General features: G+C 41.9%; 2 protein-coding genes across 2 annotated transcripts in view; one reads left to right on the plus strand and one right to left on the minus strand.

Moving 5' to 3' along the window:
• ABHD12 (abhydrolase domain containing 12, lysophospholipase) overlaps positions 1-2,515 on the plus strand; it is a 155,084-nt gene extending 152,569 nt beyond the window's left edge. Inside the window, 1 exon segment of the mRNA XM_043984474.1 lies at positions 770-2,515. Coding sequence (XP_043840409.1) covers positions 770-821 — 52 coding nt within the window. The 3' untranslated portion in view covers positions 822-2,515.
• A 1,883-nt stretch (positions 2,516-4,398) lies between these two features.
• PYGB (glycogen phosphorylase B) overlaps positions 4,399-24,811 on the minus strand; it is a 91,522-nt gene continuing 71,109 nt past the window's right edge. The window contains exons 16-20 of the mRNA XM_043984470.1: positions 21,527-21,668; positions 18,084-18,291; positions 15,775-15,909; positions 13,393-13,459; positions 4,399-7,688 (exon numbers count right to left, since the gene is read on the minus strand). Coding sequence (XP_043840405.1) covers positions 7,536-7,688; positions 13,393-13,459; positions 15,775-15,909; positions 18,084-18,291; positions 21,527-21,668 — 705 coding nt within the window. The 3' untranslated portion in view covers positions 4,399-7,535. The remainder of the gene's footprint in view (positions 7,689-13,392; positions 13,460-15,774; positions 15,910-18,083; positions 18,292-21,526; positions 21,669-24,811) is intronic.

Here is a 24,811-nt window from a genome sequence, read left to right on the forward strand (position 1 = left end):
AAAAAAGAAAAGAAAAGAAAAGAAAAGAAAAAAGAAAAAAAAAAGTTATTTCAGGCTGGTTCTTATTTGACTTGTGAAATGACTTGTTTTGTCTGAGTCCCTCCAAGGGAAAAGAGCTAACAGTGGGAGCTGGTATCTTTTTTAAGCAACTTTGTGTTCTGTAACAACTGGAAAGTGGAAATGGCATTTACTCTGCCCCTAGTTCCCTTTAGCACCTCACCAGGAAGCATTGAAACAGAGGTCATCAACCCATAGACCTTTTTGACTCGGCTTTTCCAGAAGAGGGGGAACATCGTGGGCTTGAATTTTATCTAAAGCTTAAACTAGTTCAGTAAGCAGTCTGAAGATTTCAGAAGTCAAAGTGCATTTCTTATGGAAGTCTGGATTTCTTTCTTAGCTGCCTTCCAGCTCCACATGGTTTCATGAAGGCATACACTGAAAAGGAAAGGGAAGAAACATTTTTATAGCTCTTGCTGTGGGCCAGGCACTGTGCTAAGGACTTTTTACAAATAGCCCATTTGATCCTCACAACAGCCCTGTGAGGTAGGTGCTATTATTACTGCCATTTTACAGTTGACGAAACAGGAAAGCAGAGGTTAAGTGACTCATCCAGGGTCTCACACTTAGCAAGTATCTGAGGCCAGGCATTTGAACTTAGCTCTTCCTGATGCCAACCCCAGCTCGCTCTCCCTCTACTTTGCCACCAGCTGCCTGAACTCAATTGCCTTGTATTTGTCTCACAGACTGACGATATTTTCCTTTGGTCTAGGGAATTCCTGGGAAAATCAGAACATGAGCATCATCATGAGCTACGTCACTGAGGACTGGCTGTGTGAAAGCATGAAGATCTCTTCCCCCTTCACCCCCATCCTTTTCTTTTCCTTTGGATCAGTCCACAATCCTGGAAACAGTCAGCAGCTGATGAGTCTAGCACTCCGGCATCCACATTGCTCAGGAACCCTGGCTTGTCATCAAGCTTACCTATGGAAGGGACTCAAATGATATTAGTTGGTTTGTTTAGCCCCAGTAGGAATGGGAGGAAGCTTATACAGAGCAACTCAATGTGACCCCGATGGATCCGGGGATCCAACCAAGTGGCTGAAAATATGAACCCTTCTTGGAAATTTAGAGTGGACAGATGTTTCTCTCCACCCTGCTACCCTTGAGCTTTCTGTTAAGCACAAGTTTGGCCATTGTGGACCTGCCATAACTTGGTTGATCCTACTTCTGTCTTGCTTTTTGATGGCTTTTTTTTTTTTAATGATGGAGACTTTGTTCTCTAATCACTTCCTCTACAAGCTCAACTGTTACTCATGAAGGTGAAAGGGACTCGGTGTCTCAGAACAAGGACTTCAATCTCTAACTGAAGGGAGTGCTGGGAGGAGACTCAAAAATGAAGGATTTGGGGTTCTTCCTATCCCTCCCTAGTACACCCATAATGAACTTTGGATGGTTTATTATTACTTCTCACCCTAGGCATACTTGTGCTCCATGGCCACCACGCTCTTCTCTTGGTGGGACTTTTGCTAATTCATAAGACTTATTATGGTGATTATTATTTGTACTTCTCTCAGTTCATTTTTCCCCTATTTCTCCCATCCTCCTAACTAACCTGGGTCTAAACTGAGCATTTATTTAAAAATAAAATAGTGGTGGTGATCTGTCTTCCTTTTTCTCTGCAAATCTAAAAAAAAAATCAACCACACCAAGCACTTTGAGGCAGAAAAGTTTGTACCTTGTACAATGACTACCTTGCCCTGTGGTCTTAGCTACAAGATGTAAAGGCTAAGTGAGGTTTCTCAGCTTTAGGGCTTTTAAGTCTGCTTAAAAAGCTGGGGCAGAACTTGGCTATTGAATGTGAATGGAGTTTCCTGCTGTCTTCCTTTTGCCTTAGGCAAGACGTGACCCTCTAATCCAGGTCCATATCAGAAGCACTCCTTATGGGTGGGGAAGGCTGCTCTGCACAGTGGGATAGCAATGTTCCAGATTGTTTCTATTTCTTTGCAATACTGGTCACAAAGTGAAACCTTGCAGCCTTAGGCACAGAATGCCCATTCCTGCAGTTGTATATTGAGTAGCATGAGCACATAAGCATGCATGGGAGTTCTAGCTACAGGTGCATAATGTCTATTTTTAACAAATTTTATGCCATAAAAAGATGGAGTCTAGTCTTGGCCCATGTTACTTATGAGCTGTGTGCCACTGTAATGCTACTTATCGGAGTTATTTATTGCACTGATAGATGTATCGTTTGGCTTTTTTTGTACAACCAAACCAACATTCCATGAGATGCTGTTGCTTTCATTAGACACCTATTAAATAAAATTCGACCTCAAATGAGAATAGTCAGTCTTCCCCAATTAACAAAAGATCAGATTCGCCAAAGCATGAACCTGATACTATGTCACCCACAGTTCTGATCATTAGGCCAATATCGTGCATTGAACTTTAAAGTAAAATCTCTCAAAGAAAAAAAAATGCATAATTTTAATAAAGTTGCCTTTGGATCACTCCACTGTTGACTCTGCCCATTTTGTGCTTAAGTACACATCTCTAATTTCTAGGATCCAATCTCTCTATTTTAAGCCCTTCCCCCACCTCAGGTTGTTTGAAAGTACCTGCTGCAATACCTCATGAGAACTGGCTGACCTCCCTATGCCCTTTGTGTCTGTGGTGTTTTGAAACCTCGAATCTTGAGTTATCATTAGCATGTTAGGCTTGTGTGAAAAAGGGTTAATTTTATTCCAGGACACCGGTATAGGCAGCTTCCAGGCTAGAAGCGTCATTCTATCTTGTGGGGGTTTAAGTTAAAGTAAGTATACCCTTAGGTTACAGGCATGTCCTATAGACAGTGTGGCTCTGAATAGAGAAAAGGGGACAGGGCCTGGGGAACCCATTCATCGTGTATGAGAGTGGGATGAGAAAGTCATTAAAGTTCTGACCCTTCAACAAACATCCGTGTAAAACACCAGTCTGGAGCTGGATCTCGCTCAGATCTAGGCCTATTTCTGCTTCTTTAAAGGTTAAGTTGGACAGATGTGTTCTCTGAGGTCCCTTCGGCTTTATCATTTAAGTCTACATACCTATTAACCAGAAATATCCTACCATTTCCTACAATTTCTTCTTGGGGGAACAAATGGTTTGTCTTAGCATATCATGGGCAATAATACCCACTTTACTAGTGTTCTTAATGATTACCAAGAAAGCGCTGAGAAGTTTCAACTTGGAATAGCATGGTGGAGTTTCACAAGTCTGAATGCTTATATGCCTTGTCAGTAATTTGGGGGGAAAGGGAGGGCATTAAAATGTCAGCAATCTAGGTCCATGGTGGGCTTTGTTCTTAGAAATAAAGATATCATTGTGGTACTTCTGCTCCTAGCAAGATCTGAGTAAAGCCTGAATAATCAAAAGATCAATTGTTTCATGTGTCAAATGGTCTGTTTCTTTGGATACAAAAAAACTTCATTAGTTCATATTGTGAATAATTCTTGATTCAACCTGCAGCTGTGTGTACAATTTTAAAACAAAGGGAATAAGGCAGCTTGTTTTAGCGCTCCCCCCACCCCCACCCCACCCCCCACCATTTCTTCAATATCAGGTATGTATAGGGACTGAAGTGAAGGTGGGTTGGAAAGGTACAGGTGGGCAGGAGAAGGAGGGTAGGAATAGTAATAGAATGAACACCATTGCTATTGGAATAAAATACAGCACATTTTCTTCCAACATTATATTAGTATTTAATGATGCCTTAATCTCAAGGAGGCTCTCTGAATAACTAGTTTTCAAGACACTGTCACCGCATTTCATAGGCATTTGGCAGAATGTCAGAAATGGGGCATGACTAAAAGGTGGACACCCCACTCCCCTGGGTGTCAGCTTGAAGAAGAATGGGTTGATTTCCCACCCGCTGTGATCAGAGCAGGGGTAGGGCTGAAGGTGACACTAACATTACTGACTTCCACATTTTCCCACTTCAGTTTGTGCAGTCACATACCTTCATTCCTCTCCTGAGCCTGAATTATTATGGCAATCTACCTTCTTAGGGGAGAATAAGCCTGGCGTCTTCAGGCAGGGATGCTCCTCTCCCCAGCATAATTTCCTCTACCACCCCCTCTAGGAGTGAATTTTAGCTGCAGTCACTAAGCCCAGGCTATGCTAACTAGACACGTTATGCCCCATCAGTGTTCCTCACAATTGCTGGCTATGCTGCACTCTGGAGTGGAGGAGATGAGGATGCTTAATGAATCCTTTGTGGCTGCTTTGCTTGTTACTAAGCATAACCCAGATGAACTGGCCCTGCTTTTTTTTTTTTTCTGTTGTCAGAACGACAGCAGAAGCCTGATGATAAGTGGAAGAAGAGAACACTCACGAAAAAACAGAGGGCTCACAACCAAGCAGTCTAGGGTATGTGTCCAATTAACCATTGACATAATTGTTTAATCAGTTTCTCACACACAAGGATAGTAACAGTGATCCAGTACAGACAAAGTGACTTCATACACACGGTGCTGGCTTCACAGAATCCGTGTACACAATAGTTTGAATGGAGCCAGGATGGAAAACATTAGTGCTCTGCCCCAGGGCCAAGCTGAGGTTTGGTTTCCCTCCTAAACCAACCCCAGTGTGTTCCTGGTCCAACACTCCCCATCAGGCATTCCTAACTAAGGAATGCCCCATTAGGAAAACCTCAATGGCCTAGCATACCAAGGGTCTGGTTTGTTAAATGGCTATTCAAAAACAAAGCGACAAAGAGACAGTAAGGTAACAGGATCCATATATCCAACATGCAAGAGCCTTAAGAATGAACAGCTTGACACCTGAAGAATTAAAATCTGAGTTTGAGCCAAATAACCTTCTTTTGATCAGTGGAAAGAGTTAAGTGCAGCTTTTTCCATACATTTTTCTTTGTAGACTTTCACTACTTTGGAAAATAAATCAGTATGAGATCTACTTTGGAGTGTTAGCTTAGCCAGGGAGACCTGTCTGTCCCTTACCCTACTTCTCAAAAAAAACCAGGACAATATACGTCCACCAGCAACAGAGAATACTTTGGTCTGGGTAGTTCAGCTCAGAGCTTAGAAAATATAACAGACAAAGAAACACACCTCATACTTGTTTTTTTCACATCACAATCGCTCCATTCTTTATGCCATTCCCTTATAATGTGACAGAGAATAACAGATGAGAGACCTAAATCAAGAACCCTCATATTCGGATTGGAAATGATGGAACAGGGGCAGCTAGGTGGCGCAGTGATTAAAGCACTGGCCCTGGCTGGATTCAGGAAGACCTGAGTTCAAATCTGACCTCAGACACTTGACAGTAGCTGTGTAACCCTGGGCGAGTCACTTAACCTTCATTGTCTCACAAAAAACAAACAAAAAAACATTCAACTTTAACTCCTTTCCCACCATAGGAAAATACATGCAATGAATGGGATGCTCTCCTTAGATGCATTTTCAAAAGCCAATTTTGTTTAGATGAAAGCCCAATATGTGAGCCAATATGAGGTGGGCCAGGCTTCCTCAAGTGAGTCCTCAGTTACTTGCACTGTCCTTAGCCAAGGTATAAGACATGTTCCAGTACACCCAATAGGGATCTGGGTGGAGCTGACCAGTCTCCAGAGAAGTTTAATATATGCACAACAACTTGTTTATAGTAAGCTAAAAAGTAGCATTTTTCAGTTGGTAAAGAAGGTAAAAAACCTTAGTTCAGTTCCTTATTAATTTTTCTTGAAAAAAATAAAACCATGCTAACCTTCAGTTAAACAATCTTGTCTTTAAAAGATGCAAATAATCTGTTTATATCAAGTGGAGTTGCAGCCTTCATCTTGTTCAGCTTTTGGCACTTCTAGGAAATGTTAGCCCAGATTCTAGCCACCCAAATGTGGGCAAACTACCAGAGAAAAGACCAGTATCTGCATCAGATCTGCAATTTGGAAACCAAGAGGGCTTCTCTCATGCTAGAAGATTCCATGTTATCTTATTCACTTAATGGCCCTGAACCCACACAAAGCTACAGCTGTATCTTCACTAACTTGAATGATACGGCAGGGCAATGCTAAGAGAATTTGTGTATTTGACAATAGAAAAGGTTTTACATGCAAGAAGAAGCAGCTCATGCATTTTGTTAAGTTCTAAGGACATATTTCTGACCAATATGGACTCACCTTGTCCACTTTCGACTAGGAAGAAACTGTGTGGAGATGTAAGAAGCAAGGAAAGTCAGGAAATAGGGAATATTTAATGTTGGCAAATCTATGTTCCTACCCAGCATTACTAATTGAATCTTTAAGGCAAATTGCAGCTTAAGTCAGTAATGCCTTCCTGATGACAGAGGTTACATGACCACTACCCAGGTTCAAGGAACACTGAACTAGAACCAAGGATTTGAGTTTCTGGGGCAGCTGCCCAGTGGAATAAAGTTTGAGGAAAAAAGAGTGCTCTTTGTAGATGACAGACCCTGCCCTGCTTAGCAAAAGGTCTTCCCTCAGAGCCCCAAATGTCCCTGGTCTACTAAATATCACTCTTTACATGTTGGCACCATGGGATTTAGCCATTGATGTACCTTTTAGTACTATTTTTTTTTAAGAAGAAAAAAAAAATGCTTGTTATTTTCTACCTAGTCATGACTTTGATTTTTTTTTTCAATGGAGTTGGCTTTTTAAAAATCCAGACATCAACAGTGCTGGAGACTCAGAATTATTTCCCCATCTGTTCATTTATACACAAAGAAAAGACTACATAGATAGACTATGATATGCTATGGAGATATTTAAGGCTTCATGTTCCTATAGGGTCAGAGAGGACTCTGGGAGGAGTCGATCTCAAGCACGTACGTGTGTGTGTGTGTGTGTGTGTGTGTGTGTGTGTGTGTCTCTGTCTCTCAAAGGGAACTATAACAGTCCTAGATCGTTTTCGAAGGAGCCTGACAACTACCGCTGTGTCTGACATGCACTTCCAAAACTTTTGCTGAAATGCACATTCTCCTATCTCATCAAGACCATTTTCATACAGACAATAGGTGTTGCAATGCAGAGTCCCAGCAGCTTGAAGTGGAGTCCGAACTGGCTGGAAAATAGTATGCAAGGCTTCTGGAGGGAGGGACAGGACAACAAGCAACCCAAGAACTAGGCATGCTGGCAAGCAGGATAAAGCTGCATCCATCTAGCACCTAGCAAATGCTCATTTTACTGAGGATTTTTCTCCTATCTTCACAAAGCTGCATTTTTTAAGGGGAAGGGAAGGAAAGGGGAATCATAGGAAAGAGTTACACCAATTCCCAAAGCACCCAGCACCTAAACTACCTAACTTGGAAGCACAGGCATAAATCAGGCCCTAATTCTTTTCCCATAAACCATCATCACCACCATCACTTCCTTCTCTAAGAAATACTATTTTAGAAAGTCAAGACAATCCACTGGTGGTAAAGTGACTGCAAACTGCATTAGGTGCAAAGTTAACTAGAAACCAGAAGCACTTTCTTCTTGAATCCATGAGACTGCTGTCCCAACAGCACCTCGATGACAGGACAAGCTACTCCCTGGGGATGTTAGGGGGTGGGATCTTCACATCTGAGGGTTCAACACCCCATATCTCTCTGGCATATTCAGTGATTGTTCGGTCACTGGAAAACTTCCCAGAGGAAGCAATATTCTTGATGACTTTCTTTGTCCACTCTTTGGGATTCTGCAAAGTGAAAGAGAAGTTAGAAAAATCTGTCAGAACTGGTGAACCATGGTTTCAAAGATACAATACCTGAAAATGGTCCTATAATCTGTAAGTTTGGCTCCTGAGGCAGTTTGCTAGGAGGTGAAGGGTCCCTAACTCCCATCTTTATTTACTAGGGGACTATTACTAAATGAAATGGGTCCCCAGAATGAACCCAGGAGGGCATTGTACAACTATGGAAGTAGTATGCTTGGCCTATCTTCACTGGTAGAGGGCCTGAGAACAGAACCTAGAAACCTCAAGCAGAAGAAGCCTCTTAAAATCATTTCAACTTATGAAGTCTTTACTGAGCACCTACCCCATGCGGGAGTGTTGCAGGAGACAGAGTGTAAATAGCCCCTGCCTCAGAGAGACAGGCATTCACTAGAGAGACAGACCTGAATTCAAATCCAGATGCTATCTGATAGTAGCTATGTGAGCCTGGACAAGTCACTTAATTCTGTTAGACCAGTTTCCTCATCTGTAAAATGAGCTTGCTGCTTCTTTACATCAGTACTAGGCCCTAAATCTAGAAGCACACAAAATTGCCTGTAAGCAAGAACAACCTCTTTAAAGACATATTTTTAACAGAAATTTTTGTCACCCAAAATACAAAAAAAAATTATTCTGGCACAAAATCCAGTCAGATTCCACATTCACTGTCTCTATATTATTTTTTTTTAATCATTTTCATCCCAAATGGCAATCTGCTGGGCTTTTTTTTTTTTTTTTTTGGTGAGGCAATTGGGGTTAAGTGACTTGCCCAGGGTCACAGAGCCAGTAAGTGTTAAGTGTCTGAGGCGGGACTTGAACTCAGGTTCCTGACTCCAGGGCAGATGCTCTATGCGCATCTAGCTGCCCCAATCTGCTAGGCTTTTAAAACTCTAGACTTCAATTTCTAAAGCTTGGGGAGATTGATCAAGAAAGACACTGAACAGCCAGGACCCCTGTTGTTAAGAGACCACTTGTAGTGAGCCAAGTAACCTCAGCAAAGGAGGTCCTGGGGAAAACCCTAAGGCTTAACAGACACATGATACTGGCACGTAATATTGGAAGGACAGCCATGGGGAAGGGTTAGATTTGTTCTTCTTGGATCCAGAAGGAAGAAGCAGGCTTTAAGTTTATATAAAGAAAACTTTCTGCCAAGTAGAGGTCTACAATCAAGAAGCACTTATTAACCTCCTACAATGTTCTAGGCATGGTTCGAGGAGCAAGGGATACCAATCAAAATGGAATGGGCTGCCTCGAGGGAGTCGCTGGGTGCCCCCCCTTGCTAGAAGAATTCAAAGTAGGCAGCTAGGTGGTGCAGTAGATAAAGCACCGGCCCTAGATTCAGGAGGACCTGAGGACTAGCTGTGTGACTGGGCAAGTCACTTAACTCAGAAAGAAGGGAGAAGGGGAAGGAGAAGGGGAAGAATTCAAAGTAGAGCTGGGCAATCATGATGCAGAATAGAAGCTTGGTTAGAAAACCTCTATGAGATTCTCCCTAACTGTGAGCTAGTGTGTACACACATGCATATACAAATACCAGAATGAATGTGAATGCTAGAAATTAGCATCTGTATTGTAGGAATTCTGTATGTGTAAATGGGGGTTGGGAATGTGAGAGACCCACATGCACCTCCCCCAACAAAAATTCCTTGAGGGCAGGATTTGGGGTTGTTTTTTGTCTTTGTAACCCAATATCCAGAGACATCTACCTACACATACACACACAATGTCAAAGTGAAAAGTGTATAACATGTGTGCTTCCTTACTGGCTGCCAATGGGTCAAAGCTCCCACGTGAGCAGTAATGTTTACCTATACCTGGTAAGACAGCACATGGCGACAGCTGGGAACCAGCCCTGACATGCTGAGATGTATTTACAAGGTAGCCTTCTTGGGTACAACTACACCACCACTTGTGTCCTCCTGTTACTCAAGAGAAATGTGCAAACTCTGAGAGGGTAAAACCTATCCAAGAGTTCCTCCAAGATAAATACTCATTCCTATAGGTCAAGAGAACAAGTGGGGAGGTAGACTGGTTTGTCTGCCCAGCTCCTCCCTTTACAAAAGGTCTAGAAAATGAATTGCCCTCCAGCTCAGCAGCTCCATCTCTCCCTATCAGAACCAGTGAATCAGGGGAGCTAGCCAGCTAAACTGCTGGCTCTTTGAACTGGGGATGGAGCACAGGACAAGGTAGAGAAACTGTGCTCTGTGTCCATATGAATAAGGACTTAACAAAGACTCTTTGACCTGTGGATTACAGTGGCTTTCTAAACTAACTAGGCCCAAGTAGTCACACACAAGAAATTGATGAATATTCTCACTTCAGTGGATATCTCAGTAATCCCTTCAAAGGCCAACAGCTGGTTCTTTGATTGTGGCAAATTATAATGATGACAATTATTTAAAAGGCTAACTTGTTTAAAACTCCTCCCTAGGGGCAGCTAGGTGGCGCAGTGGATAAAGCACTGGCCCTGGATTCAGGAGGACCTGAGTTCAAATGCGGCCTCACACACGATTTACTAGCTGTGTGATCCTGAGCAAGTCACTTAACCCTCATTGCCCTGCCAAAACAAAACAAACAAAAACAACAACAACAACAAACCTAAGTCCTCCCTGAAGTTAGCCCAGGCCATGTGAAATAAGGATTCTTCACGCAGGCAGCCATCAGATGTGCCTTGCATTTAGAAATTCATCTAAGCTCTGGCACAGGTAGAAAGTGCTGCCATTTACACTCCCTCCTCTGGAGGTTTCCCTCACACACAGTCTCCTATCTGCTTGACGGCTTCTTCTTTTGCTGTATTTTCATAGGGTCACACCCACTAACTGGGCGACCCTCGTGGCTCTGCCTGCCCTGGGTCCTCTGCTCTTCTCCCTCTATACTCTCACTTGTCTCCTCAGCTCCCTGTGGGTTCAGTTACCACCCCCCTCCCATCCTGATGATTCCCGGGTTCTACAACCCTAGTCTCTCTCTCTTTAGCTGTATTCTATATCAGCAGGTGCCTTTTGCATCTCAAACTGGATTCCTGCAGGCATCTCAGACTCCACATGGCTCCAACAGAATGAATTTTCTTTTCCCCCAGAATACTTCCTTCTTCCAAACATTCCTATGAATGGCTAGGGCACAACCATCTTTCCAATCACCCAGGAGTCACCTTACTGTCTACCCATGGCTCCTGCTTGTATTCACCCCACATGTCCAATCAGTTGCCAAATGTTGCTAGTTCTTCCTTTGTAGCCCCTCCTAGATTTCCCCTTCTCTCCACTCCCAGAGTCACCATCCTGGTGTAGGCCCCCCTACCTCAATCCTGGACTATGACGATAGCTTTCTGATTGGTCTCCCTGTCCCAAGTGTCTTCCTGCTCTAGTCCATCCTCAGCTTGGCTGTCAAACTGATCTTCCTAAAGCACAGGTCTGACCATGTCATCCCCTTCCCTTTAATAAACTGCAGTGGCTCCCTAGTACCCTCCCACATGAAATATAAAAATCTCTACATCAGCCTGCACCCTTCTTACCTTTCCAATAATCTTACAACTTGACCCTCCCCATATACTCTACACAGTGCAGCTACCTTGGCCTTCTTGTGGTTCCTGGAACACAGTATTCCATCTCCTCACGCCATAACTTTTCCCTGGCTGCCATCTTACCTGAAATGCTCTTCATTTCTACCTCAGTACAAATCTAATCTTCCATCAGGCCTTTCCTCCAAGAGCACTTCCCATTTACACGCTACACCAATGTATGTATAACTATAACTATCTCTATATCTATAATTTACGCACACACACACTTTGTAGGTAACGTGGTTGCTTGCATGTTGTCTTCCCCACTAGAACGTGAGGTTCTTGACATCAGAGGTCACGTCTTTGCCTTTCTCCCTATATCCAGGTGCTTAGCACGGCCGCTAGACTAGAACATAGTAAGTACTCAGTATGTGCTTGGTAACTGAAATTTCAAACTTCAGTTAAGACTGACGCTGAATATGAGAAGGACAAATCAAGAGGGATGGTGTCATACTCCCATGGCAGCCTTTTTTATAGCTTTCAGAAGTCATCTGGCCTACCAATCCACAGTAAACCCACTCACATCTATCAATTCCATTCTTACTTCCTCTTACCCAATCTCACTTGCTTGTTCTACTGATCTCTAAGACAGTGAAAAAAGAATCTGAAAATAGCAACTATCCTCAGCATTCCCCCTAGACCTTAACACAAAAACAAGTCAAGGGGGAATAGAAAGGCATAGCAGCATGACTGCTCCTAAGCCTGTGCTGAATTTGGTGCTTATCACCTCATGCCTACATAACTACATTTGCTTAAGTGGTTCTCCTTCCCTCTAATGTCTGTCTCCTCCAATTAACCTGTTCCATCACCCACTTCCCTGCTGAAAAACATCCAGCAGCTTTCCATCGCTTCATGGTCTGAATTCAAAGTCCTGCACATGGAAGGAAAAGTCCTCTTGTCAAAAGGCCCAGTAAGAAAGTTGTCTCGGGTTCTACTACCCCTCCAAGCAATGCTGTCCACTCTAGTCAGCCTGGCTTTTTTTTTTACTGACTCCCAATGTTCATTCCTGCTTTCATGTTTGTGTTCATGCTCTTTTCCTATTAGTAATACTCCTTCTTAGGCCATATTCCAAGTTTGAGGCCCAAATAGCCTTCTCTACTAGTTTTCCTAGACTAACTGTAATTTAAGACATTTCCTTTGCTCTGAAATTTCTGAATTGTTTTCTAGCATTTTTATGGATGTAAATCTGCTTCCTTAATTAGATTTCAAGAGCAGAAAGACCATTTCTCCTTTCTTTTGTATATCTTTTATGCCTAGCCTAGCGTTGGCAATACAGCAAGTACTTCATAAACAGTAAATTAATAACAAGTGAAAGAAGGAACTGTCCCTCTGCTCATTCTCATGGCTACTTTGTGGTACTGGTCACTTTAAAAAAATCTAATAAAAGCACCCAAATTGAACTAGGAGAGAGTGGTTTCAAGGACTGCTACAGTACGGTATCTATAACCTCTTGTCATCACATCTACAGAAGTTCGAAGGATGAATATTGGCATTAACAACTTCCTTTTCTTCTGAGCACCACCAGCTCGATGTATCTACCACTCCAATCCTAAGGCTTCAGTCTAAGGAGACATGGCAAATCTCCCCGCTGGGCTCAAAGACAAGCTTGAGAAAGAATCCCTGTTAACAACAATGCCAAGAACAGAAGAGAGCTGGGAGGCAGTGGGATAGGAGTGGGGTTTTCACATTGCTATGGATATTATGTCTGGAAAGGGCAAGGAGGGGAATGGTAACAAGGTACAGAAAGCAGAGCTTTTGGCATTTACAATCTCAAAGGGAACATGTTAGGCTGCTCCTCTGCACCCAAATATGTAGCTCAGGTTTCTGGAACATTCTCCAACCTCTCTAGCAACTCCACTTGGGGGCTATAACCTAGTTGTGAAAATACCAGTTTAGAGAATTCTTTTTGAAAATGAAAGCAAAATAGAGCAAGAGAGAGACGGTTTGGCTCAGTCCTTGATGTTAGCAGCAGGCCAGGAAACTGGGCAAAGGGCCTTTTACAAGACAGACCTCTGCCAGAAGCATCTCCTGACAGACCGTATCTTATTTAGCTGTGCTGTGCCTTCCTGTGGGAGACCTGACTTTGTGAGTATCTCATGTCCCTATATTCTCAGAGGCCATATGCAGCATTACCCTATATAACTGGTCCACTTTTGCTTGGCATTCTATATAGGCTTCATAGTCAGCAAACACTTTAAACCTGAAAACAGAAAATAAATTGTGATTAGAATAAAGCTGGTTAAAGCGAAAAAAAAAACAACCCAAAAAACTACAATAACAGAGACATAGGTGAATACAGAAAAAAGATCCAGTTCATGGGGCAGCCAGGTGGCCCAGTGGATAAAGCATGGGCCCTGGATTCAGGAGGATGGATCTGAGTTCAAATCCAGCCTCAGACACTTGACACTTACTAGCTGTGTGACCCTGGGCAAGTCACTTAACCCTCATTGCCGCCCCCCCAAAAGATCCAGTTCTTTGAATTTTTAACACGAATTCTTTTTATACCTTAAAGTTAGGCTTAAAAGTAGTTAATTTAGGGGCAGCTAGGTGGCGCAGTGGATAGAGCACCGGCCCTGGAGTCAGGAGTACCTGAGTTCAAATCTGGCCTCAGACACTTACTAGCTGTGTGACCCTGGGCAAGTCACTTAACCCCAATTGCCTCACACACACACACACACACACACACACACAAAAGTGGTTAATTTAAGTGATGATGTTCATGAATGAAAACACCATTACAAACACTGGAACATTTCAAGTGTTGCATAGAGAAGAGATCTCTTTGTGTCAATGAGTGCCTTCTAACTAACTTCTTCAGTACTGAGAAGGATCTGGCGTTACATTGGTATGGGTATCCCCTCTGCTGATGCATAAAAATCATAACCCGGTATCTACCTTGATGATTATTCTTTTCCCAAATGAACTGCTTTAATTCTTGGACTAAAGGCACACATCCCAGGCCCATGCTTGAAGCCCTTCAGAAGCTTGGGTCACCTTGATAACATGATGAAACATCCCAGTAGAACTTTAGTGTAGAATGTCATGGTGAGAGACCCAAATTTATGAACTGCATTTCTGTTGAACCTTCTAACATATTTACTGAACTTGGTTCCTGGGTATAAAAATCAAAGTTTTATGGCTATTTAAATATATTTTAATTTACCAGGGTCCAGCTATTAGATTTTCTGGTTAAGAGCTATAGCAACAGAGGGGAAATGAAGATTCTAAGCACTAGCCAGAAAAAGGTAGCAACTTCAACAAAAGAGCTTCTAAACACTGTACCTTAACCAGTGAATAGGAGTGATGTCATACTAGCTTACACTCAAATTTAGACTCAGACTGTGCAATAAACTTTATTAAATTGTCCCCTCTGGAAAGCTAAAAGGGTCTTCCTACCCTTTTAAAAACAAGAGTCCTTTTAGTGGGGTAAAACAGATTGGGAGGGGAGGGATTCATGAACTTGGATGAGAAAAATTACATCTTTATTATTATTAAACTCTAACTGAAATTTAGCATTTCCTTTAAGAATTTTTTTTTTTAAAGAAACACTGTTTTGAAAAGGGGTCCAGGCACACAAAAAATTAAGAGCCCCTGCATTTAAAGGTAAGATATCAGGCACCAGGCTGCTGCTCATAATTAGGCCCTTAGTTTCCACGATAACTTACTGTCAGTTGTCAAAGCATTTACACATATTATTTATAATTGACCTTTATAACAAGCCTTTTGGGGTAGAGAGCTGTTGCAATCATCCCCATTTCAGAGATAAGGGAATAGATGTGTTCCAACTTGTCTCTAGACAAGCCATACCTAGCTGGTGGTGGGGGCAAGGGGGAAAGGTGTATCAATGAGGGGTTTTGTGCATGACAGAGTTTAAACTAGAACTCAGGTCGTTTATTCCCGGGACCAAGTGCTCTGCCTTAAAGATGCAGCCTCAGTCACAGCTACAGTTGTGTACTGATATTTATTTACTCAGTCCCCAAAACCACACATCAATTATACTGAATTAGTCTTTACTAGTGCCAGCCTGAGGTTTACATATATAAAGGGAGAGATGATGGGGCAAAAGATGAAGCCTTTTCGTGAAAGTTCAGATTTAGGTAGTACAGTAGATAGAGCAGCAGACCTGGAGTCAGGAAGACCTGAGTTCAAAGTCAGCCTCAGACACTTACTAGCTGTGTAACCCTGGGCAAGTCACTTAACTTCTGTGTGTCTCAGTTTCCTCAACTGTAAAATGGAGATAATAACAGCCCCTGTCTCCCAGGGGTTGTTATGAGGCTCAAATGAGATAATATTCTTTAAGTGCTTAGCACAGCATCTGGCATATAGTGGGTGCTGTATAAATGCTTATTCCTTTCCTTCCTTTACCCCTCAACATTTTGTTAAGTGTCAAAACAGATACAGAAAGAATGAACTACAGATAAAGAAAGAAGAAATATTTTGAACTCTGTAGGTTATACTTGGACTTCAAGTCAAGGAAATTTCTAGACAAGTGTAGAATTAAAGCTGATTCTCTACCTGTCGTGATACATCAGCATGTTCACAACATCCCTGAAGCACTCAGGATCTTTAGGAGAGAAATAGCCACTGCTGATCTGGTCAATCACTTGCTTCAGCTCTGGGATCCGGTCATAGTACTCCTTGGCATTGTACCTGCAGGGGAAAGAAGTACAAACATCCTGATGTTATCGTGTGAGTAGATTATGTAGGATGATAGGCACATGACCAAATATGAGACATCTTCCTGAAGCAATCAATTTTTACCATGAGGACATACAAGAGTATGATACAGTGTTTACCAGCATTTCCTCCTCTCTTGCAAAGTTCTATCGATTAAACAACAAACTTCTATTAAGTTCCTACTACATTCCAAGAACTGTGCGTGCTAGGCTTCATGTAGAAGGTGGTGCTCGAGTTGAGTCTTACAGGAAACAAGGGCTACTAGGACACCGAGGTGAGGAGGAAGTACATTGAGCCATGGGCTGTAAAGTGCAATGGTACATATAAAGAAAAGGGTACAGACCAGAGAGAGACCAGATGGGCTAGGTGTATGTGTGAGCAAGAGGAAATGTCTATCTTCGTGTTTCCTTTGTCCCAAGGACAGGGAGCTCTGATAAGCCCACATACTGCACAGGTAATACTTGTTTATATGACTGAAAACCAGACTGTGCTCCTCTTTGAGGGAATGGCCTTACTGTGAAGCTGCCTCTGCTCAAAAGGCCTTAGTGGATTCACTTCAAAAGACTAAGCCAAATTCAAATTCCTCTACTTTTCAAGGCTCTTCACAATCTGGCACCATTCTATCAAATAGAACGTCATGAAAGACTTAACTCTTTCATCTCTGGAACAGAGTTCCTGGCTCCCTTTAGGACCCCCTGTCCCTCCTGCTGAGTGCCTTGGCTCACCCGCTACATCAGGCTAGACTGGCTTTAGGTTTCCCATTACTCCTCAGGCCATCCTCTCACCAGCTGTCTTCCCCTTTCCCCCCTTTTCTGGTATGGAACCAAAATCAAATCAAGACATCAATGCTGCCACTGCTACTAGAAAAGGCATGTCTATCCCCTCCACCAAGCATCCACTTATTATCACTGTACCTTTCCAACCAAAATGTCTCTCCCTAGGCCTCTCATATATTTACTGTCTCCCTTTATTAGAATGTAAGCTCCAGGGGCAGATAGGTGGCACAGTGGATAGAGCACCAGCCCCTAGAGTCAGGAGTACCTGAGTTCAAATCCAGCCTCAGACACTTAACACTTACTAGCTGCGTGATGCTGGGCAAGTCACTTAACCCCAATTGCCTCACTAAAAAAAAAAAAATGTAAGCTCCAGGGGCAGCTAGGTGGCACAGTGGACAGAGTGCTGGGCCTGACATCAGGAAGACCATGAGTTCAAATTCAGCCATTTACCAGCTGGGTGACTCTGGGCAAGTCATTCATGCTGCAGTATGGGGAAATAAAAGCACCTACCTCCCAGGGTTGTTGTGAAGATCCAATGAGATATTTGTAAAACTCTCAGCACATGTCTAATATATAGTAGTACAAATGCTTTTTTCCCTTCCCTCTGAAGGGAAGGACTAGCCTCCATTTTGTCTTGGTATGCCCAGTAAAGCACTGAACTTGGCACACACTGAATGTTTAATAAATGTCCCCTCCCTTCCTCCCTTCCTTTTCAGTCTATTCCAGACCAGGTACTCAGTATTCTAGTCAAGCTGAGTGTACTACAAACACACTCTGCACTCTCCTCCCTCTTCCTCACCTACTGAATTCTACCCAGCTTGTAGGTGGGTTCCATCTAACTCAAATGGTACCTCTCTTATAAAGCCTTCACTGATTCCTCTTCATTGGTAACCACCTATCCCACACAAACCTAACAAAGCACTTTGTTTCACATGTGTCAAACATGCTTATCAGACACTATCATACATCATAACTGCCTGTACACGTCCTATTCTTTTTTTTTGGGAGGAGGGGGAATGAGGGTTAAGTGACTTGCCCAGGGTCACACAGCTAGTAAGTATCAAATGTCTGAGGACAGATTTGAACATCCAGGGCTGATGCTTTATATCCACTATGCCACCTAGCTGCCCCCATGTATCCTATTCTTATAGAATGTTAGTTGCATGAGAGGAGGGATTATTGCTTATATAAACTCTGTCTCTTCTCCAGTGGCAAACACAATATTCTACAAGCAGAAAATTAATTCTCAAGCTCAAGCAGGATCTGACTACACCAATGACCTAGAGCTATACAAACAGCAAAGATGCTGTCCTTTGTGGAACAAATAAAAGGAAACAGAGGGAAATGACTGAGCATTGGAGAAGCACATACCCTTTCTTGTCCAGGGCCTCTACATCCTCCACCCTCATACCAAAGATGAAAAGATTCTCTTCCCCAGCTTCTTCCGCCATCTCCACATTAGCCCCATCCATGGTTCCAATGGTAAGGGCTCCATTCAGCATAAATTTCATGTTCCCTGTGCCCGAGGCCTCTGTGCCAGCAGTGGAGATTTGCTGTGACAGGTCAGCTGAAGGGATCACTGTGAGATGAGATGGAAAAGGGCAACATAAAACAAGATGAGTTCACTCAGCCATTCTTTAATCCTGGGTCTATCAAATTTAGTTTATCAGTCACTCCTAGGTCTGCCAGAGAATAATCTACCAAAACCAATGCTGACCAAGAAGAACTTATTTCCTTAGTTTATAGAGGGAACTAGATTTCTAAAGATTTTTTAGTCTATCAGCAAAAATGTAAAAACTGCTGGATTCCCAGATGCCCAGAGTGCCCATCTAAATAAATATAAGATGGTATTCCTCAGTGGAGTGATACTAGGGAAATACGAAGGAGATGCAGAAAGATGACAATCCAACACAGAATAGTTTTTGTTCACTGGTGTTTTCCATGATGTGGCACCTAGAGAATTAGCATCAGATCTTGTACTTTATCCCAAGGGCTCACGCACTTAATTAGTTTTCCATGATCAGGATGATAGAAAAGCTGCATTCTGCCTTACACTTTCTCCCCAACATGCTGGCAAGACTTGTTCTTTTGGCCTTTTGCCTTACCCAGTAAGGGGCATCTCAGTTTGATGTCACTGCTATTCCAGTTTGACAAAAGAAAAGACAGAGGGAGTAGTTTATGATGTGTTACTGCTTTTCATTCTATTATTGGTAATACTGATATATAAAGAATAGCCCAGGGGGCAGCTAGGTGGTGCAGTGGATAGAGCACTGGCCCTGAATTCAGGAGGACCTGAGTTCAAATACGGCCTCAGACACTTGACACTTCCTAGCTGTGTGACCCTAGGCAAGTCACTTAACCCTCCATTGCCCCACCAAAAATAAAAAACAAAACAAAAACAAGTCCTTCCTCAAAGGAGAAAATATTAGGTTTGTAGACATGGAAGAAATCAAGATCTTTCCTAATGTCACAAGTAAGACTATGTCCAAGGGCTTCCCTGGGAAGTTTTTTTGGAGAACACTATGATGAATCATTAATTAAAACTATTTAGAAAGTTATCTGAAGAGTAAAAGAACATTTAAGCAGAATTCTGAATGCAGAATTATTACCACTACCCTTCTCCTACACAGAACTGCCAGTATAGATATACTACATAAAGCAGAGATCGACACAGGAGAATCAAAAGAGATGGGACTAGGAAGAGAGGGAAAAATGAGGCAGAGATTAGTTCATAATGTGAATGCACAAAGAATCATATATCTGAACTTGTTCCTTTATTTACAGAGCCTGCAAAGTTGTCACTAGCAGCTTCTACTTAGTGAGCTTATAGCCACGGGAAGCACCTGGGACTGAATAGAGAAGTAGGAACTTTGGGAATTCAAACTCCAGCTCAGCTTCTTACTAGATGGTGGAAATCACTTGCCTGCCAAATGTTTGCTTTCATATTAGGAAAATAGGGATTTACATTTGAGATCTAGAAACTTCATCAACCTGGAAGATATTTGGAAGGGGACCTGAAGTGAGTATGTATACTGCACACACCTGATGCACATTCCTGCAACAGCTCTCACATTCTCAACACTCCTTCAATCCCAGCTGCCGACATATAAGAACCACTAATAGTGGCTGCCAGAATTGCAGGTGAGACCACATGCTGTAAGAATAACAGAAGCATCTAATCTCTGTGAAAAGCCAAAAGCAGTTACACTAACCCCTGGGGAGGTTATAAAGGAAGGAAAAGGATTTCAAAGAACTCTGCAAAACAAAGGGATGTCGAACTCAGGATAGGAAATGTTCTCCACATCCAGAAAAAAGAACTGTGGATTCTAAACACAGATTGCCCCATACTGTTTCTACTTTTTGGCTTTTTTTTCCTTTTTTGAGGTTTTTCCCTTTTGTTCTGATTCTTCTTTCACGATATGACTAATGTAGAAATATTTTAAACATGATTTTATATATATATATATAATGTGATTACATATATGTGTGTGTGTGTGTGTGTGTGTGTGTGTGTGTGTGTGTGTGTGTGTGTATATAAAACCTATATCAGATTGCTTTCTATTTGGGGGAGGGGAGGAGGGAAGGGAAGGAGGGAGAAAAAATTGGAACTAAAAATCTTATGAAAACAAATGTTGAAAACTATCTTTACATGTAACTGGAAAATAATAAAATACTTTTATGATAAAAACAAAAACAAAACAAAAAAACCCAAAGTGATGGCCCTTATATTAAATAGATTTGCTTGGTAAAGAAGCAGTATGGCTATATATAAAGCAAGCCAGGTCAGACCTGGCTGAGTTTTCCATTCCTGAATTCACAAAGGAGGAGAGTATTTTAGCAAGTTTCTGTCCAGTACAAGACACAGTAACTCCAAGCTGTTAGGCACGCTTCTACCTTGTTGCCTTTGATTGTGGCTGCTCCCCACATGGAGGGACACCACAGACACAAGTCCAACAGAAAGAGAGACTAAGATTGAAGATGGGGGAAAATCCAGAAAAACTGGAAAATATTCAGAGAGGAGGGAAAAGAGGAATCAGGGATAAGCTTGAAGGACAAGAGACAGGAAAGAGAAAGCAATGAGATAAGGGGAAACCAGTGCTAAGATGTCCTTCCTAATCCTGCTCATGACTCTCCTCTGTGATCTTTTCCCTCCTCACCTCTGCCTCCTGGTCTCCCTGGCTTCATTCAAGCCCCAGCTGAAAGTCTATTTTCTACAGGAAGCCTTTCCCAATTCTCCCTATTTCTAGTGCCTTCCCTCTTGGTTATTTCCAATTTATCCTATATAGAGCGCGTCTGCAATGTGACCTCCCCTACTAGACAGAGTTCTGTGGGAACTGGGCCTGACTTCTACCTTTCTTTGAATCCCCAGCGCACAACATAGTGCCTTGGCACACAGGGGCCTTAATAAATGTTTACTGATTCACAACAATTCTAATCTTAAAATGCTAACGTCCTTCTTGGTCATGCCTAGTCTGCTAATTGAGAACATACTTTAATTTCTAGGGTGAAGTTCTTTCGTGGTAGACTAGAAAACAGCAGATGATTAGCCTTTCACCCTTAGCATCCAGAGGCCTCTAAAATACCCTCAAGCTAAGATTAATCAAGTTTAATCAAAAGTTACTTTGTTCTAAGCACAACCCAAGGACTATACAGCCCTGAGTCTTAGACTCCATATTACAGTTTCCGGCAGGAGGCAGAAGGAATTAGTATTTGAATATGAGTTGTTTCCAACTGAACCAGAGACCATATATGTGTGTGTGTGTATGTGTGTGTGTGTATTTTTTTTTCCCCAAGTGAAGATTTCCAAGTTCTACCTTTTTCAGCGAAGGACACTCGATAATTCTCTAAGAAGATCACTTTAAGCCGGTCTCCTACAACTGGATCTTTATTGACAACATCACCAATGGATGTAACCAACTTGATGATCATCTTAGCCATGTGATAACCAGGAGCAGCCTGCAAAAGGATCAAAATCAGAGAGCTTTAAAATACATGGAAGGTTAGAGATCATTTAAGAAGTAGAAAAATAGGAAAAGAGTACTATTACTAGTTTATCAGCATAAATGCCTACAAACTAATCATTTTCTCTTGTAGGATTATTAACTTCTATTGAAATTAGCTGAAACACTAAGGATGCCCTCATGGAATCATCTCATTTTATCACTTGATTTTTATGATAAGAATCTTAGCCTGAACTATCTAAAATTTTTGCATTTGAAAACAGCCAGTAAAGGTACAGCTGCACATAACTAATAAGCACTGTTTATTATGGTAATGGTTTTATATTTTTCAAAGGAAAATGATACCACAGCTTCCCCTTTTCTTTATTCCAAGAGACATTATATTTAGAGGTCCCTTTTTCTCCAACTTATCCAAAGGCAATCAGCAATGGCTCTTAAAAGAAGACTTAAATATTCCATTTTTGAACCTATGAATACTTGAGAAAACACTGACTACTTGACATTCCTTCCAATATCATAATATGCTGGCCCTATATCCAAGCATTTTCCAATCAATCTTAATTCTAATGCCTTTCTTCTATTGATTATCTCCTATATTTATCCTGTATGTAGGTTGTTTGTACATACTGTTCATGTTGTCACTTCCATTAGATTGTAAGCTCCTTAAGGGCAGACTGTCTTTTGCTTTTCTTTGTACATTCCCAATGCTCAGGACAGGGCCTGGCACTTAACAGCTGTTTACAGATGCTTACTGATTATTGGATACAAATATCTGCATAGAGTTTTGTATTTATTTGTTTTGTTTTGGTTTTTTGTGGGGCAATGAGGGTTAAGTGAATTGCCCAGGGTCACACAGCCTAGTAAGTGTCAAGTGTTTGAGGTCGGACTTGAACTCAGGTCCTCCTGAATCCAGGGCTGGTGCTTTATCTACTGCACCACCTAGCTGAGGCAACTTCTTAGCTACAAGGCTCATACTATTTCTATCAAACTACTCCAGACCTACAGTTGTATTAAGCTTATTACTTATTATGTAATATAGTATTATATACCATAAACCTTCAAAAGCACACAGAAATAGGGATACTGAACACTTTTTGCTCTTAACTATTCTACCTCTACCTCTAACAGGAATCTCACATTTATCTGGAAACATCCATTTCTTTCGATTTGTTTGTTTTCTTTACCTCAGTTATTCCTTTTAGGAGTCTGGAAAGATAAGAAAGGAGGACCATGAGAGGAAAACAAAGCAACTAATAAAGAGACAGGGAGTGAGGCTGCCCAGGCCACAGAGTAAACAAAAAGCCACCATTTCAAGCGATCATCTGACAGAGTCAGGAAGACCTGGGTTCAAATCTTGCCTCTGACACCGACTAGTTGTGTGACAAGGGGCAAATTACTTAACTACTCTGAGCCTTATTTTCTTTCTTTGCAAAATGATGATAAAATAACAAGAACAGTACTTATTTCACAGTTATGGAAAGGCTCAAATGATATAATGTATGGAAAGCACTTTATGAACTTTAAAAGACAAATGTTAATACTGTTATGGGCCCATAGCACCCCAGAAGTTCTCTGGGGCACATCAAAGAACCTTCTCCTTGAGAAACTAATCCAAAGGACAGACACACCCAAAGAGATAAGTGGAACCAGATTGGACTGGGGACCTCCACCCTTCATTCTAGTCTCCCTCAACCCTGGGGAGATAAATTTGGGTGTGCCAGCTTCCTTTGTGTCCTGAGGAGATTGCTGGAGATCTGCAGCCACCCCTCACCCAATTCCTCCAGCCACCACCAGTGGGGGATGGTCCTCCCTCACTAAAGGAACTTTCCACAGTCAGATGGTCACCCCCATGAGTCCTCTATAAAAGTAACTGCCAGTCTCCTGCTTGAGGAGATTGGTATCTCAGAGCCACATGCTTTGTGGCATGCCTCTCTCTCCATGAGAAGTCCAAGGATTTCTCTTGGTTTCCCTTCCCTTCCCTTCCTCAGCCCTGAAATAAACTACTATCTTATTGTGTGCAAGGGGGTGTAATTCTTTCAAGAAGAATTCCTAAGGACCCCAAACCCCTACCCCTTTCCAAATCCCCTACCCTATTTTCCCCATGACAATAAATTATCTTTAAAAAAAACCAAAAAACACCCTCTCTGTCTCTCATCTGGGTTCTGCCTCAAATCTCTCTCAACTACAAACCATCCTGCACACCAGTGCTAAATGAATATGGCCTAGAAAAACTGGACAGCCGCCACAATTAGGTTTTAATCTGCCCTTGTCTCCTGGTACATACAAATATTCGACATTCCAGCCCAACTAGACTCTTATTCCCTGATTCCCAAATACACCTTCTGCTTTTCTCATCCTTCTAGTCAGCTCAAATGCCATCTTCTCCATGAAGCCTACTTTTTCCCTCTAAATAGATCTAAGGCCCAAAGCTAAACAGCACTCTGTCTCTACCTTACCTATATTCTGCTTTGTGTGATGACTGTTTGTGTATGTTTAATATATATAAAGCACTAAGAATGGTGTCTGGCACATGGCAGGCACTATAAAAAGGATGACTCTCTTCCCTTCCTGTATCATCCTCTCTCATAACCTATTTAAGAATCTTAGAAAAGAAATACTGCAGATTTCAAGTACAAGACCTCCTTAAATTGACAACCTTCAAGGCTATAGCATTTCATGAAGTGTTATGCTTTTTTTTTTTTAACTTTTTTTTTTCTTTTTAGGGCAATGAGGGTTAAGTGACTTGCCCAGGGTCACACAGCTAGTAAGTGTTAAGTGTATGAGGCCGGATTTGAACTCAGGTACTCCTGACTCCAGGGCTGGTGCTTTATCCACTGCGCCACCTAGCTTCCCAAGTGTTATGCTTTTAATGGATACTTCCCCTATGATCTTTGATTGCAAAATTGGTAGAAGGAAGTTGTATTTATCTTAGGAGCTTAAGTAATTTTTGTATAAAGTGTATCAGAAGTTTGCAGAACCAGCAAGTATACTTGTAAACCCTATTTTAATCTACTAAGCTTTCCTGGAATAGTTTATATTATATACCTACATAGTACCCTAAGTACTATATATATATATTTTTAAAATATACAATGGCTTGAAGGTCAAATACAGCTTAATTCCCAATTGATAACAAAG

Source organism: Dromiciops gliroides, chromosome 2 (assembly GCF_019393635.1).
Source record: "Dromiciops gliroides isolate mDroGli1 chromosome 2, mDroGli1.pri, whole genome shotgun sequence".
In the NCBI taxonomy this organism is placed as follows: Eukaryota; Metazoa; Chordata; class Mammalia; order Microbiotheria; family Microbiotheriidae; genus Dromiciops; species Dromiciops gliroides.